The sequence below is a fragment of the Sinohyriopsis cumingii genome, chromosome 6 (genome assembly GCF_028554795.1).
Source record: "Sinohyriopsis cumingii isolate HCF-2022 chromosome 6, ASM2855479v2, whole genome shotgun sequence".
Classification (NCBI taxonomy): Eukaryota; Metazoa; Mollusca; class Bivalvia; order Unionida; family Unionidae; genus Sinohyriopsis; species Sinohyriopsis cumingii.
Window position 1 is genome coordinate 121,808,248 of NC_142966.1, and position 18,582 is coordinate 121,826,829.

Below are 18,582 nucleotides of genomic sequence, written 5' to 3' on the forward strand. Positions count from 1 at the left end.
GGATTAGATTTACATATTCTTATAGTCGATTAGGATTTAAGATTTACATGTTCTTAATGTCAATTAGGATTAGATTTACATATTCTTAAAGTCGATTAGGATTTAAGATTTACATATTCTTATAGTCAATTTGGATTAGATTTCCATATTGTTATAGTCTATTAGGATTAGATTTACATATTCTTATAGTCGATTTGGATTAGATTTACATATTCTTATAGTCTATTTGGATCAGATTTACATATTCTTATAGTGAATTTGGATTACATTTACATTTCATTATAGTCAATTAGAATTAGATTTACATATTCTTATAGTCGATTGGGATTTAAGATTTACATATTCTTATAGTCAATTTGGATTAGATTTACATATTCTTATAGTCCATTTGGATTAGATTTACATATTCTTATAGTCAATTAGGATGTAAGATTTACATATTCTTATAGTCTATTTGGATTAGATTTATATATTCTTATAGTCTATTTGGATTAGGTTTAAGTATTCTTATAGTCGATTTGGATTAGATTCACATATTCTTATAGTCTATTTGGATTAGATTTATATATTTTTATAGTCTATTTGGATTAAATTTACATTTCCTTATAGTCAATTAGGATTAGATTTACATATTCTTATAGTCTATTTGGATTAGATTTACATATTCTTATAGTCTATTTTGATTAGATTTACATATTCTTATAGTCGATTTGGATTAGATTTACATATTTTTATAGTCTATTTGGATTAGATTTACATGTTCTTATAGACTATTTGGATTAGATTTACATATTCTTATAGTCAATTTGGATTAGATTTACATATTCTAATAGTCGATTAGGATTTAAGATTTACATATTCTTATAGTCAATTTGGATTAGATTTACATATTCTTATAGTCTATTTGGATTAGATTTACATATTCTTAGATTCAAACAGGATTAGATTTACATATTCTTATAGTCGATTAGGATTTAAGATTTACATGTTCTTAATGTCAATTAGGATTAGATTTACATATTCTTAAAGTCGATTAGGATTTAAGATTTACATATTCTTATAGTCAATTTGGATTAGATTTCCATATTGTTATAGTCTATTAGGATTAGATTTACATATTCTTATAGTCGATTTGGATTAGATTTACATATTCTTATAGTCTATTTGGATCAGATTTACATATTCTTATAGTGAATTTGGATTACATTTACATTTCCTTATGGTCAATTAGGATTAGATTTACATATTCTTATAGTCGATTGGGATTTAAGATTTACATATTCTTATAGTCAATTTGGATTAGATTTACATATTCTTATAGTCAATTAGGATGTAAGATTTACATATTCTTATAGTCTATTTGGATTAGATTTATATATTCTTATAGTCTATTTGGATTAGGTTTAAGTATTCTTATAGTCGATTTGGATTAGATTCACATATTCTTATACTCTATTTGGATTAGATTTATATATTTTTATAGTCTATTTGGATTAAATTTATATTTCCTTATAGTCAATTAGGATTAGATTTACATATTCTTATAGTCTATTTGGATTAGATTTACATATTCTTATAGTCGATTTGGATTAGATTTACATATTTTTATAGTCTATTTGGATTAGATTTACATGTTCTTATAGACTATTTGGATTAGATTTACATATTCTTATAGTCAATTTGGATTCGATTTACATATTCTTATAGTCAATCTGGATTAGATTTACATATTCGTATAGTCTATTTGGATTAGATTTACATGTTCTTATAGTCTGTTTGGATTAGATTTGCGTAATCTTATAGTCAATTTGGATTTGATTTGCATAAATTATAGTCTATTTAGATTAGATATATTCTTATAATCAATCAGGATGCGATTCACCTATTCTTATAGTCAATTTGGATTAGATTTACATATTCTTATATTGAATTTGGATTAAATTTACATTTCTTTATAGTTAATTAGGATTAGATTTAAATCTTTTAAAGTCGATTAGGATTTAAGATTTACATATTCTTATAGTCAATTTGGATTAGATTTACATACTCTTATAGTTGATTAGGATTAGATTTACATATTCTTATAGTGAATTTGGATTAAACTTACATTTCCTTATAGTTAATTAGGATTAGATTTACATATTCTTATAGTCGATTTGGATTAGATTTACATATACTTATAGTCGATTTGGATTAGATTTACATATTCTTATAGTCGATTAGGATTAGATTTACATATTCTTATAGTTGATTAGGATTAGATTTACATATTTTTATAGACGATTTGGATAAGATTTACATATTCTTATAGTCGATTAGGATTAGATTTACATATTCTTATAGCTGATTAGGATTAGATTTACATATTCATATAGTGGATTAGGATTAAATTTACATATTCTTATAGTCGATTAGGATTAGATTTACATATTCTTATAGTCGATTCGGATTAGATTTACATATTCTTATAGTCGATTAGGATTAGATTTACATATTCTTATAGTTGATTAGGATTAGATTTACATATTCTTTTTGTCGATTTGGATTAGATTTACATATTCTTATAGTCAGTTTGGATTAAATTCACATTTCTTTACAGTCAATTAGAATTAGATTTACATATTCTTATAGTCAATTTGAATTAGATTTACATATTCTTATAGTCCATTAGGATTAGATTTACATATTCTTATAGTGAATTTGGATTAAATTTACATTTCCTCATAGTGAATTTGGATTTAATTTCCTTATAGTGAATTAGGATTAAATTTACATTTCTTTACAGTCAATTAGAATTAGATTTACATGTTCTTATAGTCGATTAGGATTTAAGATTTACATATTCTTATACTCAATTTGTATTAGATTTACATATTCTTATAGTCAATTAGGATTAGATTTCCATATTCTTATAGTCTATTTGGATTAGATTTACATATTCTTATAGTGAATTAGGATTAGATTTACATATTCTTATAGTCGATTAGGATTAGATTTACATATTCTTATAGTGAATTTGCATTAAATTTACATTTCCTTATAGGCAATTAGGATTAGATTTACATATTCTTAAGTCGATTGGGATTTAAGATTTACATATTCTTATAGTCAATTTGGATTAGATTTACATATTCTTATAGTCCATTTGGATTAGATTTACATATTCTTATAGTCAATTAGGATGTAAGATTTACATATTCTTATAGTCTATTTGGATTAGATTTACATATTCTTATAGTCTATTTGGATTAGATTTACATATTCTTATAGTCGAGTTGGATTAGATTCACATATTCTTATAGTCTATTTGGATTAGATTTATATATTTTTATAGTGTGTTTGGATTAGATTTACATTTCCTTATAGTCGATTAGGATTAGATTTACATATTATAATAGCCTATTTGGATTAGATTTACATATTCTTATAGTCTATTTGGATTAGATTTACATATTCTTATAGTCGATTTGGATTAGATTTACATATTTTTATAGTCTATTTGGATTAGATTTACATGTTCTTATAGTCTATTTGGATTAGATTTACATATTCTTATAGTCAATTAGGATTAGATTTACATATTCTTACAGTCGATTAGGATTTAAGATTTACATATTCTTATAGTCAATTTGGATTAGATTTACATATTCTTATAGTCGATTTGGATTAGATTTACATATTCTTATAGTGAATTTGGATTAAATTTACATTTCATTATAGTCAATTAGGATTAGATTTACATATTCTTATAATCTATTTGGATTAGATTTACATATTCTTATAGTCTATTTGGATTAGATTTACATATTCTTAGAGTCAATTAGGATTAGATTTACATATTCTTATAGTCGATTAGGATTTAAGATTTACATATTCTTATAGTCAATTTGGATTAGATTTACATATTCTTATAGACTATTAGGTTTAGATTTACATATTCTTATAGTCTATTTGGAATAGATTTACATATTCTTATAGTGAATTAGGATTATATTTACATATTCTTATAGTGAATTTCGATTAAATTTACATTTCCTTATATTCAATTAGGATTAGATTTACATATTATTAAGTCGATTAGGATTTAAGATTTACATATTCTTATAGTCAATTTGGATTAGATTTACATATTCTTATAGTCAATTTGGATTAGATTTACATACTCTTATAGTGAAGTTGGATTAAATTTACATTTCCTTATAGCCAATTAGGATTAGATTTACATATTCTTATAGTCGATTGGGATTTAAGATTTACATATTCTTATAGTCAATTTGGATTAGATTTACATATTCTTATAGTCTATTATGAAAAGATTTACATATTCTTATAGTCTATTAGGATTAGATTTACATATTCTTATAGTCGATTTGGGTTAGATTTACATATTCTTATAGTCTATTTCGATTAGATTTACATATTCTTATAGTGAAGTTGGATTAAATTTACATTTCCTTATAGCCAATTAGGACTAGATTTACATATTCTTATAGTCGATTGGGATTTAAGATTTACATATTCTTATAGTCAATTTGGATTAGATTTACATATTCTTATAGTCCATTTGGATTAGATTTACATATTCTTATAGTCAATTAGGATGTAAGATTTACATATTCTTATAGTCTATTTGGATTAGATTTACATATTCTTATAGTCTTTTTGGATTAGATTTACGTATTCTTATAGTCGATTTGGATTAGATTCACATATTCTTATAGTCTATTTGGATTAGATTTATATATTTTTATAGTCTATTTGGATTAGATTTACATTTCCTTATAGTCAATTAGGATTAGATTTACATATTCTTATAGTCTATTTGGATTAGATTTACATATTCTTATAGTCGATTTGAATTAGATTTACATATTCTTATAGTCGATTTGGATTAGATTTACATATTTTTATAGTCTATTTGTATTAGATTTACATGTTCTTATAGTCTATTTGGATTAGATTTACATATTCTTATAGTCAATCTGGATTAGATTTACATATTCGTATAGTCTATTTGGATTAGATTTACATGTTCTTATAGTCTGTTTGGATTAGATTTACATATTCTTATAGTCAATTTGGATTTGATTTACATATCTTATAGTCTATTTAGATTAGATATATTCTTATAATTAATTAGGATTAGATTTACATATTCTTATAGTCTATATTGTATTAGATTTACATATTCTTATAGTCAATTTGGATTAGATTTACATATTCTTATAGTGAATTTGGATTAAATTTACATTTCTTTATAGTCAATTAGGATTAGATTTACATATTCTTATAGTCAATTTGGATTAGATTTACATATTCTTATAGTTGATTAGGATTAGATTTACATATTCTTATAGTCAATTTGGATTAGATTTACATATTCTTATAGTCGATTTGGATTAGATTTACATATTCTTATAGTTGATTAGGATTAGATTTACATATTGTTATAGTTGATTAGGATTAGATTTACATATTCTTATAGTCGATTTGGATTAGATTTATATATTCTTATAGTCGATTAGGATTAGATTTACATATTCTTATAGTCGATTAGGATTAGATTTACATATTCTTATAGTTGATTAGGATTAGATTTACATATTCTTATAGTCGATTAGGATTAGATTTACATATTCTTATAGTCGATTAGGATTAGATTTACATATTCTTATCGTCGATTTGGATTAGATTTACATATTCTTATAGTCAATGAGGATGTAAGATTTACATATTCTTATAGTTGATTAGGATGAGATTTACATATTCTTATAGTTGATTAGGATTAGATTTACATATTCTTATAGTCGATTTGGATTAGATTTACATATTCTTATAGTCAATTAGGATGTAAGATTTACATATTCTTATAGTCAATTAGGATGTAAGATTTACATATTCTTATAGTCAATTAGGATGTAAGATTTACATATTCTTATAGTCAATTTGGATTAGATTTACATATTCTTACAGCCAATTAGATTAGTGTACATATTCCTATAGTCAAGAAGGATTAGATTATTTCCTTTTCCTTCTAAACAATAGTTGGTCCAGCATACTGTAAAAGAGTGTTATGCTATTTCTTACCTATTGAGATTTTGTTAGAAAATTACACTATGTGCAATTATATTATGTGCAGTCAATGCCATATATAATCATGTGCAAGTCAGGTCCACTGAAAACAAAGACCATGATCTGCCACTGCATAATGACTAGTCATAACAAAATGCATGAACCCATACCTGTTGGTGCATTATACAATGTCAAATCTGGTCTATGCAGTTGGATCTGACTTGTGAGAATTTAGATAAAATCTTAACAACATTTGCAGTTGTACAAGAGAAGAGTAAAGAAAAATTATAATGTATTTAAAAAATAAATACTGTGCACATCAAATGAAAATCAATGTATGCAATATGTATGAGTCGGCTAACCTGAAGATTACCTAGCATACGCCACTGTGGGTTGAGAAAATATTTTATTCCATTCAGGGATCCAGGTGAAAGACAGGAAAATACAAATAGCACTGGCAGTATAAGGTATGGAAGTATGGCAGTTACACACACCACCTGCAATTTTAAACTGTGTAATTATAAAGAAAAACGAAGCACAAAATGTGTGTGTGTGTGATTTGGATTTTTACATGTAGCTTTAAAAAAATTTCAGTCTTATTGCTATGATGTCTCTGCAATGTGGCAGTTTATAGTGATGTCTAGCACTGGGGCATCATGCTTCAGACATGTAGCACGATGTCTCACCCAGTCACATTATCCTGACACCAGGCCAACCAATCCTAACACTAACCTCTTAATGCTGAGCACCAAGCAAGGTAGCTGTAGGTACCATTTTTAGAAGTCTTTGGCACAGCTCGGCAGGGATTCAAACCCCCGACCTCATGCATCCAAGATGGACGCTCTAACCACTGGGCCACTGGAGTGGTAAGCAAAATGAGTGACCTGGCCGTCAAAACCTCTCTTAGAATAAGTACAACAGGCAAATTCTGTGATTTTATTTCCTGGCTTACTCTAAGGAGGCCAGCAGGAGGTTCACAATAATTAAATCTTAAGGTGGCCTTTGTGACATAGGTGCAGAGTTAATGCACATAGAAAGTAGCTAAACTGTCCTGCCTTGGCATTTAAGTGAAAATGCAGCAAAGAGGGTAACAAAACTTATCAGGGTTATTCCATTTAAACATACATGGTACCCAGGGAAGGCACTTTTTGAAAATATATGCTGGGGTACTCAGATTACCCAAAGAGTTCATCTGAAAACAATACAAAATTCTAAACGCATCTATGGGTGACTATTCCATATTAAAAGTACCTTACCTGGGTCCCTTATATTATTTGACTAGTAAATCTGAAACAAAAGACAATATGTCATCCATCTGCGGAGCACAAGTGTACCATAATGCTAAAGTGTTTCACCTCTAAACCTCAAAGAGCTTTCAAAATATAAAGCAGAATTAAAACAAACCTAAAGATAATCAATTCTGACTTGGACTTTAAGGATAGATTCTAAGCATCTTCTAGTGAAAATAAATGTGTATATTACATACTTAGCAAAATATAAAAACTTACAGGCAAATAATTTATGTACTTTTTTTCATTCCTACATTTTCACATGTGAAAAATATTTCCTTATATTTTCACATGTGAAAATGTAAGATTTCTCATCATGCCATGCGACACTTGATTGTCTGTGCCTATAAAAGTTAAACTTGCAACAACCAAAATGAGGAATGAGTTAGAACAAATAAGAACTGCATTACATTTCAGACACGGAAATTAAATTTTGCTGAAGAAATCTGATATAATATCGTTTGTGTCTCTATGAAGTTCTTTACTTCCTTGACAACAGGGATAAACCTGCTGTCACTAAATCAGACATGATTTCTGGTAGGACATGATGAACTAGTTTACAAAATGTCAAACATAAATTACTGCAACAGATTAGGTCATCTCAAACCTACAGCTCACTTATGTCACTGATATTTATATCATCAGCCTATGAAAGATTTATGAGAGGGGGTGGGGTGTTGTGGTGAAGAGCAAGTTTAATCTTCAAAGCTAAAATTATGGAACAAGTCTGATATATACTAAAAAGAAAATTTTCTTTTCCCACATAAATAATGGATATAGTTCATCTTGTGGTACCAAAAACATTGCATTTTAACTCATCTTCAGAACTCATTAAAATATCAAGTTTTTTGTTACTACATGATGAAATATATGGAGCATTTACATAGAAAAAGAAAATATTCCCTATTTACCAAATATCATTCATTTATCTGATTATGTTAATGTAAAGTGGGGAAAACAAATAAATCTGCATGTAAAATCTGCTGAAAATATTAAAGTATTTAAGAAGAGATATAATGAGCATGTATGTGAACCTCTCCGATGGCCTAGAGGATAGAGCATCCGCCTCAGATGTTGGAGGTCGTGGGTTTGATCCTCGGCCGACTCATACCAAAGACTTACAAAAGTGGTACTAACAGCTGCCTCACTTGGCGCTCAGCATTAAGAGGTTAGTGTTAGGACTGGTCAGCCTGGTGGCAGGATAGTGTGACTAGGTGGGACATCATGCTACATGCCTGTGGCATGATGCCCCAGTGCTAGACATCACTATAAACTGCCACACTGCAGACGTTGTAATGATATGACTGAAAAATTGTTAAAGCTACATTAAAAATCCAAGTCACACACACACACATGCATGTATGTGTTTCTAATAGATAATGGAATTTAGTATTGTAATACTAAACATGTTAAAATAAATGGTAATTATTGCTATCTTCATATAATGTATATTGTTATACTCTCCTTAAGAGGGCCTCAAGGCAGAATAGTCCTTGAATAATGAGACACCCTTTATAAGTAAATCATTATTATTATCATTAAACTTAACCCTCTACCTCATAGAGTCTATTGCTCTGTAGGCTCTTGATATACATGTCCCCAAGTCACACAATGCAGTGTGCTATATAAAGGACTCATGGTACTAATTCAGTTCCCATAGTAAACCTATGTAAACACCGTGATATTAAAAATTCAATAACTTAAAATTTTTGAGTGCTCATGATCAAACCTATATTTATCAATATAGATGAAACCTGGATGTCAGCTTCTGTGTTGAGGAAAGGATATGAGCTGTGGCATTTTTTGGACCTGTATGTGTTTGAAACATGTGCTTTCAGTTCTGCACCAAAGAGTCAGGTGCTAATTTCAGTAATGAGTGTTCCAAACTCAAGACTGTTAAAGGACTGAATTCCATCAATAAAACAATGTCTCTATTTGTTTTCACTAACAACTAAGCTCTCAAAAGTTTCTTTTTCCTAAAACATAACCTACATTATTAACTCATCCTGGTCAGCCAAACCCATATATACCCATATTTTATGTTCACCCATTTCTGGGTTGGTTCACATTTTTCCATAGCATTAGTACTGTGTGTCCTATAGAACACCTGTTACCTATAGGACTTGATGCACAATGGCCTGCCTGTAAAATTTCAAGCATAGTGTATGTCAAGTTCAACATAAATTTGAACTATTTTATCCTTTTTTGTACACATGTAGTATCATCTAAAAATAGATTGAAGAGCAAAATCTGATATTTAAAGATGTATTTAAAAACAAAATGCTTTCAGATCTTTAGAGGACTTATTCACTGTCAAATCAGTGAAGCAGTGTGACCAACCATTGCTGACATTCTTGTTGTCTACACATACCTCACTAAATCATCTGAATTTGATAAATTATCAAAAATCAGTTTCACCTACATCAACATCAAGCCTATATCTGACTTAATGAAGCCATCATTATAATCAATAGAACTCAAGAAAGAATTTTACCTTTCCCAGTGACTTTGCCCCATGGAAAAGGCAGCAGAAAATAATGACCCAAACCAGAAGCAAGCTCAGGACCAGGTACCACTGTGGCAGTCCAATATGCTCCAAGCCATGAGATAAGTGCAAAATTTCTGTACTGTAAGAAAATTAAACATAAAGTTAAAGTCTAGAAATCTGAAAGTAATTTGCATATGCAAGAGAAAAACTTCATGAATTCTGAATATTAATTTTTCTATGCCTTTCCCATTTTGCTCGAAGTGTAGCAGTTTCATGACATCTTTGAAGTCTATGTAGCTGTCTCATGACATTTTTGCTGTCAGTGTAGCTGTTTCATGACATATTTTCTGTCAGTGTAGCTGTTTCATGACATTTTTGCTGTCAGTGTAATAATAATAATAATAATAATGACCTTATTTAAAGAGGGTAACACAATTAGCTAAAAACTAATCTACCTTGAGGCCCTCATACAAAGGAATTTATTTATTTTAGCTGCATCTCTGAAGCCACTGGATACATTGGGTTTGGAAGAAGGAAATAGAGTGGGCATTTCTAATCTCAAATGGAATAATATTCCAGAGCAGAGTCCAGAGTATTGGAAACTTTTTTTAAATAACTCCTTATTTGGTTTGGGAATTTTATACTGTTTGGTAGACATGGATCACAGGTGGGGAGTATTACCAGGTAGCCTATACTGGAATAGTGATTGTAAATATTCAAGAGCACTATTATGGGATATCCTGTACATTAATTTGGCTTTTCTCAAACAGATTCAGTCTTTAATAGGTAATATTTTTTACCTACCAGTTAAATTTTCCTTGCTTTCTTTCTGGATTGATATTAGCCCAAATGCTCTTTTTTGAAGATGTGCCAGCTTTGCTATGTTTTTATTATTTGAATTACCCCATACTGTACTACAGTAGTTCAAATAGGGTTGTATGTAACTGTTATAAAATAGTTTCCTGTGCCTTTCAGGGAGAAAATGTCTTATCTTACTGAGAAGCTATAAACTTGAATTGACTTTTTTACTGATATGTTTGATATGTTCAGTCCATGATAGGTTATTATCTACCAGAATACCAAGTAGTCTATCATGACAGACCATTTGCAAATTTGTATCCTTCCATGTCAGACATAGTTGATCACTATCAAGATTTGTCCTTCTTTGCCGTGTTGAGATAAGTAATATTTTAGTTTTATCAGTATTTACCACCATGCCATTGCATGTGCACCAGTTTTCCAGTTTGTTTAGGGCATTCTGTAAAGAAATTTCGACTTCATGCTTTGTGTTTTGGGATGTCTGACAATGTTGTGTCAACTGCATAGAGATCTGTAGATGATATTGAGTCTCTTAGTAAAAGTGGTAGGTCATTAATAAATAGGGGCCCCGAGTGGCCGAGTGGTCTAAAGCGCTCTCCGTTACGGATCACTGCCATCTCACCTCTGTCTGCGTAGGTTCGAGTCTCGGATTCAGCCAATGTAGGTATGTGAGAAAGCTTGCCAGTAGCTTCTCGTGGGTCGGTGGTTCTTTCCGGGGTTTTCCCGGGTTCTTCCTCCACCATTAATACTGGCCGCCATGTATAGCCTATCGTGTGCTGAAAAATGGCGTTAAACCCTACAACAACAACAACATTAATAAATAAAATGAATAGTAATGGACCTAGAATTGAGCTTTGTGGTACTCCATATCTAATTGTTCCAGGTTCAGACAGAACATTATTTATGTAAACATGTTGTGTTCTCTCACTTAAGTAAGAAGTAAACCATCTAATTGTTCTTTCATCACACTGGTAGATTTTCAGTTGCTTCAAAAGGATTTCATGATCCACAATGTCAAAAGCTTTCTTGAAATCTACAAATACAGATCCTATTATTCTACCTTGGCCAAGTGCTTGAAGCCATTTATCAGTTACGGAGATCAAGGCAGTCTCACAGGAATGTTTCTGTCTAAATCCTGATTGATTAGGGTGTAACAGCAAGTGTTTAGTTAAATATGACATGAATGAGTCATGGACATGTTTTTCAATCAATTTTGACAAGTTTGGTAGTATTGAAATTGGTATGTAGTTATCAGCATCATCCTTAGAACCAGATATGTGAATAGGAGTTACTTTTGCAGTTTTCCATATTTTGGGGACTTAAGCTGTTTCATGACATTTTTGCTGTTAGGGTAGCTTTTCCATCACATTTTTGCTATTATGGTAGCTGCTTCATGACATTTTTGCTGTTAGGGTACATCTTTCATGACATTTTTGCTGTTAGGGTAGCTTTTTCATGACATTTTTGCTCTAAGGGTAGCTCTTCCATGACATTTTGGCTGTTAATGTAGCTATTTCATGACATTGTTGCTGTTAGGGTAACTCTTCTATGACATGGTTTGCTGTTAGGGTCACTCTTTAATGACATTTTTGCTATAAAGGTAGCTCTTACATGACATTTTTGCTCTAGGGGTAGCTCTTTCATGACATTTTTGCTCTAAGGGTAGCTCTTTCATGACATTTTTGCTCTAGGGGTAGCTCTTTCATGACATTTTTGCTCTAAGGGTAGCTCTTTCATGACATTTTTGCTCTAAGGGTAGCTCTTTAATGACATTTTTGCTCTAAGGGTAGCTCTTACATGACTTTTTTGCTCTAAGGGTAGCTCTTACATGACATTTTTGCTCTAAGAGTAGCTCTTACATGACATTTTTGCTCTAAGGGTAGCTCTTACATGACATTTTGCTCTAAGGGTAGCTCTTCCATGACATTTGTTGCTGTTAGGGTATGTCTTTCATGACTTGCTCAAGATTAGTTACTGTACTTACATTTTTTCATGACACCCATATATGGTTTATGGCCAGATATGCTAAATATCTATGACTATCATTTAACAATGACATTCTCAATCCTACAACACAAACATACTTTTCTTTCTTTATACGGTAATATGAATCTAATATGATCCTCAACCTGTTCAAATCTGCTGGATTTTAAAAACTTATTTAGCTGTTTTTTAAAGGACACTCAGTTACAGGGAACTTTTCCCCATATTTCTACATAATGACCCTTACTTGGGGACAATTTAGTTACAAGGACTTTTTCCATACTTCTATGTAATGACACTTACTTGAGGAAAGATAATCAACTAAGAGTAGCACATGAAAGCAATCAAAAAATTAATTTCTAAATGATTCTTGATTTCTTGGAATCTTAACTATCTAAAAAATTCTGCTTTCATATTTGTTCTGTTGAGGCATTACATTTTTCTTTTCAATTTATTGACATCTTCAACCAAAAAAATTATCCAAAGCTTTCAAATTCTTAAATTTAGATTGGAAGGCTCCCACCTAAAACATATCATTGTGACTGAAATACCCCACTCTCTCACTTCCCCATCCCTGGCTGAGTTACAATTCTTTAAAGAAAAAGAGAATTCATAGAGGTTTTTACCATGCCTAGATGATAAAGTCATCAACAGTATACAGTGATGGAATCTGCGTGTAATCTTTGTGACAGCACTGTAAACTTACTGGGCAGATATGGGAATTTCATTGTCATATCTCAAATTACAGACTAATAGTGCAGAAAAGGTGAAACAATTGATTAGTGACCTTAACCTTGAAGATAAATCCTTGACTGTCATAAACAAGATGGCATTAAAAAAAAATACAAGTGCAAAATGGTTCATCCATAATGCATCAAACAGCTTTCAAAAAGAAGCAGAAACAAAAGAGAACTTCAAATAGTGATGTGTGGTAACAACTCCAAGGAGTAGATTTTCAAGGAGTTTATAAACAATTCCAACAGTATTATAGGAATATTTTTCCATATGGAAATTTGACTTTTTATGTTACTTTGTCACTGTATGACACATCAATGGGTTAACATTAAAGTTGAATTCAAAACAGAACAAAAATACATGTCACAACAATAAAGGAATATTACTTGTGTTTCAACTGATCCCCCCAACTTTATCCCATTTTATTATATTTTTTGAAAATACATAAAATACAAACATTTTTAATGTTAAAAGTGATATATTCATTTTAAACATTCTGTACTCCATCAGACAAGTTCAAGGAGTTTGTGGAAAATATCAACTTATTTAAGATTTTTTTCTCAACTGTTTCAAAAGCTCAATAATTTGGAGGCAACCTCACAAATTCAAGGATCTGTCAAGGTTGTAAAAAGAATGCCTAAATATTATAAAGGATCAAATTGTGGATGAAAACATCTTGTAGTTACAATGTACATATACACCCATTGTAATCCAATTAACAGAAACAAATCTTTTAAGCTATATATCAGAAGGGAAAATGTGAATGAAGATTGAACCATGACCTTTATTCAAACACAAAAACCAAGGTGGTATTCAAAACACATTCTGATGATAATGATTATAATTAGACAACGTTTTAGTCATTGAATTTCAAATGCTCTAAAATTACACAATTTGAAAAAAGTGTTATAAAAACTTGAAACAGAAAGCTGTGACCTTGACACTGAAGACAGAAACCCTATGGAACATGACGCACTTTTAGTGAAGATGTGTAAGCATACCATATTGTAACCTTGAATTTCAGATGGCTTTAAGGGTATAGATCAGAATGAAAAGTGATGGAAAACTTAAATACTGACTCATGACCTTGAAAATATGACCACCAATGTTATTTGCAAGACATATTCTAATAATGGGTTCAAGGTATACCAAGTTCCATCTCTTAATCTCAGGTTACCTGGAAATTAGAGAGCAAAACATAAAGTGTATTGAAATACATAAAACAATGAGCTTTGACCTTAATATGGAAGATGGATCTTTGAATGATGATTAGTAGGTATACCAAGATTCATCAAAAGGTTTCAAATTTATCAGGCAAGCATCGAAGTGCAGACAGGTAGACAAAAGACTGGGCATATTGAAATGCAAATAGTATGTTCATATTATCCTGATCCCAAAATGTCACACAAAAACACATTTTTTGTCTCCCAAATACATGATTTCCAGTTAATTGTATGATACGAGAGAAGCTTTTTTGACATGGTGATGTATATATCTGTAACCTTTCAAACAGGAAACGGGCATGATTCACAAAGATTCACACTTAAAGTTCAAGGAAAGCTTCATCTATAGGCAGTCTAAACATATATTATCATAGTGGCAATTCCAAGGTAAAAGCAGTTAGAGATAAACAACCACCATTCCATTGATTACTTAGCTGACTGGCAATGACTAAAGTGATTTTCTGTTTGCTAGTCCCTTCAGCAATGCCATGGGAGAGCCCATCAAGCTAATTTACATTGATGAAGTACACAAGTGAAATAACCCAATTTGTTTGAAGTTATATAAAACAAAGATGACTGCTGAAGAAACAAAGTTATTATAATTTGTTGGCTTGAATGAGAATGTTTAAGCCATTTTTTTCTTACAGATTATTCATTAGTTCATGATCAGATGCAACATTTCTTTCCAGTCCGATTTTAATCTATACACAAAACTGGATTATTTCAGCAGTTAGAGTAATGAACATAAAGCCTTCTCATTATCAACCAGCTGGCAGCTCAATTACTGTCAATCTTTCCAAATAAACTGTCCATTTTTCTGTTATTTCAAAGACCACTTTTTGCACGTTGTTGAAACCTTCTAATTTTCAGTTTCAGAGTCATCTGAAGGCTGAACAGAGGAAATGAAATGCAAGGAGAGTTTTATATAGTGTAAGTATCATACTGACAATTTATTCATTTTGAGTATACGATATTGTCAACATAATATGACATTGTCCACATAGTATATGACATTGTCAACATAGTATGACACAGTCAACATAGTATATGATACTGTGAACATAATATATGACACTGTCAACATAGTATGACATTGTCAACATGGTATATGATACTGTCAACACAGTATGCGACATTTTCAACATAATATGACATTGTCAACATATTATATGATCCTGTAAATAATGTACACTGTATACGACATTGTCAACGTAGTATGACATTGTCAACATGGTATATGACATTGTCAACACAGTATATAACATTATCAACATAGTACATGACACTGTTAGCATAATAATACTTCCTGCAAGAGAAAAATTTGACAAGATCAACAGGAAACAGTTCCATACAGTCTCTATAGAGTGTAAAGATGGGCATGAATGACATCTGTATCATCTTAAAATCCTCCAGTTGACTATTGTGATCAGCAAAGTCAGTAACTACAAGTTAAAACTATTCAATTGTCCATTGGATTTTCAAGACAGAAATTTGGTGTAGTTTCTATTTAATGTGTGGTTGTGATTATGTGTACGCATGTGTGTGTGTGTGTGTGTGTGTGTGTGTGTGTGGTGATGATATATGACAATGCTAAATATACAATCTATTTATATGTTTATTAGAATATATAATGAAAACATACTTATTTTTTCAAATCTGAATTTACATTCGATTTTAAAAGTTATACAGTAACTGACTCTCAATTATACATTGCTGCTGATTAGGTCACATGCACATACATACATGCTAACCCCTTTTGAGGCTTAAATGTAATTATTATTAATGAAATTATTAATGAAAGTAGCAAAAAAGCATAATCTGAGCATAAAAAGTGTAATCTGAGAATATAAAGTGTAATCTATATAGTAAATGCCAAACTTACAGGAAAAAGTATAATAGTATAAAAAAAATGTTTATTTATTTTTGTTAATAACAATCTCTGCAGCTGGTTAAAATGCTTGTCACAAATAGGCAAAATCCATCTGGATTAGTACCACAATACAAACACAAAACATACTGGCAAATTATTTATTAACACTCACATGAACCAGTCTCCATGTCTAGCTTTCACTGAATGATTGTGGAGTCAAGTCCACAAATTCTGCTATGAACACAACAATGTGTTCAATCTGATTTCTGTATTACTTCATTCTCATATTCTTTTTTTTATAAATTTGTAAAGCATTTTCAAGTTGTCATCTTTCTGATCCAACATGTTTTGAAGTTTAAAGATCCATTTCCTCTAATATTTTTCAGCCATATAACATACATGTGTCAAATTGATAAAGCTTGTTTTGCTTCACATCTGGCAATTTTTTTTAAAGTACAGACTTATATGCTTCCTAAATATCTTATCAAAATATACCGAATTGGTGATAAACTTTTTAAATTGAAGAAACCTATCAGTTTTCTTGGATATGTGTTATATGTAGCTGCTAAAAATTGAAAATAAGGAAACTACATGCAAGTCTCTGTAGGACAAATGTATTCTTATGCTATTCTTATACAGTAGTAAAGAGATGATATTAAAAATAACAAACAAATCTTTTATTGCATTCTCTTTATTTCATTTTTAATGTACCAAAAAAGGTCATCAATATACATGGGTAATCCAATACATGCAGGCGTAAGATGTAATTAGGTTGAAAAAACATTATCATTACACCAAAAAGCATAATGGTTGGCATGTATGCATGCGCTGCCCCCGCCCCATCTGTTAGGGACACAAAACACACTTTTCGTGTCTCAAATAAACCCAAAACATTCTCCTGAATGCAAGCAGGTACCATAAATATTCATTTAAAAGTCCCACTGCAAACTGCACTGACAGATCTGTATACCATACACACTTGCTAACAAGTAAACTGCAAAAAAACAAACATCCTGATCTGCTGTCACATAATTTTCTTGCAGATCAGAGTCCATATATTTTGTTCTAGTGATTACTTCTTACAAACTGCACAGATGCATATCTACTGGTGCATTATGTAATGGCAGATCTGGGTCTAAGCATTTGCAGCTGGAATCATCTTATAAGTTAGTATATACAGTACAGTATTGTCATGAGTATTCATTAGAACAATCTATACATACCCTGATCTGTGGCCAAAAATTATAGGGTCAATGTTGTTTGCAGCTGGACTTGATTTTCAAGTGAGCATAAATGGTTTATATGTCTTACCAAATGGTGTGGGCAGGTAATACTAGTTACTAGGATAGTTGAACTTACTAGAAGTAGTGGTGAGCTGGGGTATCCAAACTGGAATGTTCAAAGTTAGTGGAGTTCACACTTGATATGGTCAAACCTTCAGTTCCTGATCTGTTGTATACCTGAGGTAGATTATACATGTTTTCATCCCCTGAAAGGGTTGAACAAACAAAAAAGGAATTAATACAGCAGTTACCAATCAAATGAATTAATAAATAAAGTAACTCAATTAAAACAAACTTTGACATATATGTCTAAGTGAAAAAATACATTTTCTGACAGGGATATTTGAAAAATGTCAAAACATACAATGCCAGTTTCACAAGAAATCCTGCAAACTCTTCCTCAAATGGATGTGTCTAAATATATTTCTTAATTTTGTATAATTTTTCACTTAACATTCTTAAGGCATGATGAATCACATTGCTGTCATAACACCTTAAATTGGAAGAATTGTGTTTTATTCATTAACCCTTTACCTCATAGAGCATAGTTACAAAGTGCAGCGCACTATAAATAGAACACATGTTAACTATTCGACTCCATATGCAAAGGCCTGTGAAGATTTTCTCAAAGAAAAAAAAAAATCATTGAACCGTTTTCTTAGAAATAAAAAGATTCTCAGGTATACTACCGTATTTTCTGGCGTATAAGTTGATACTTTTTGACTTGAAAGTTCAGTCTTCGTCTTATACTCCGAATCGACTTATATATGGATTGTGTCATTGAAACTGCATCGACTTATATATGGATTACAGTATCCGG

The 18,582-nt window shown here is 30.6% G+C and overlaps 1 protein-coding gene across 1 annotated transcript in view; it reads right to left on the bottom strand.

Annotated features, from left to right (window-relative positions):
• LOC149797858 (uncharacterized) overlaps nt 1-18,582 on the bottom strand; it is a 338,244-nt gene that overhangs the window by 194,600 nt on the left and 125,062 nt on the right. The window contains exons 7-9 of the mRNA XM_089960811.1: nt 17,839-18,071; nt 9,856-9,988; nt 6,435-6,569 (exon numbers count right to left, since the gene is read on the bottom strand). Of these exons, the coding sequence (XP_089816937.1) occupies nt 6,435-6,569; nt 9,856-9,988; nt 17,839-18,071 (501 nt within the window). The remainder of the gene's footprint in view (nt 1-6,434; nt 6,570-9,855; nt 9,989-17,838; nt 18,072-18,582) is intronic.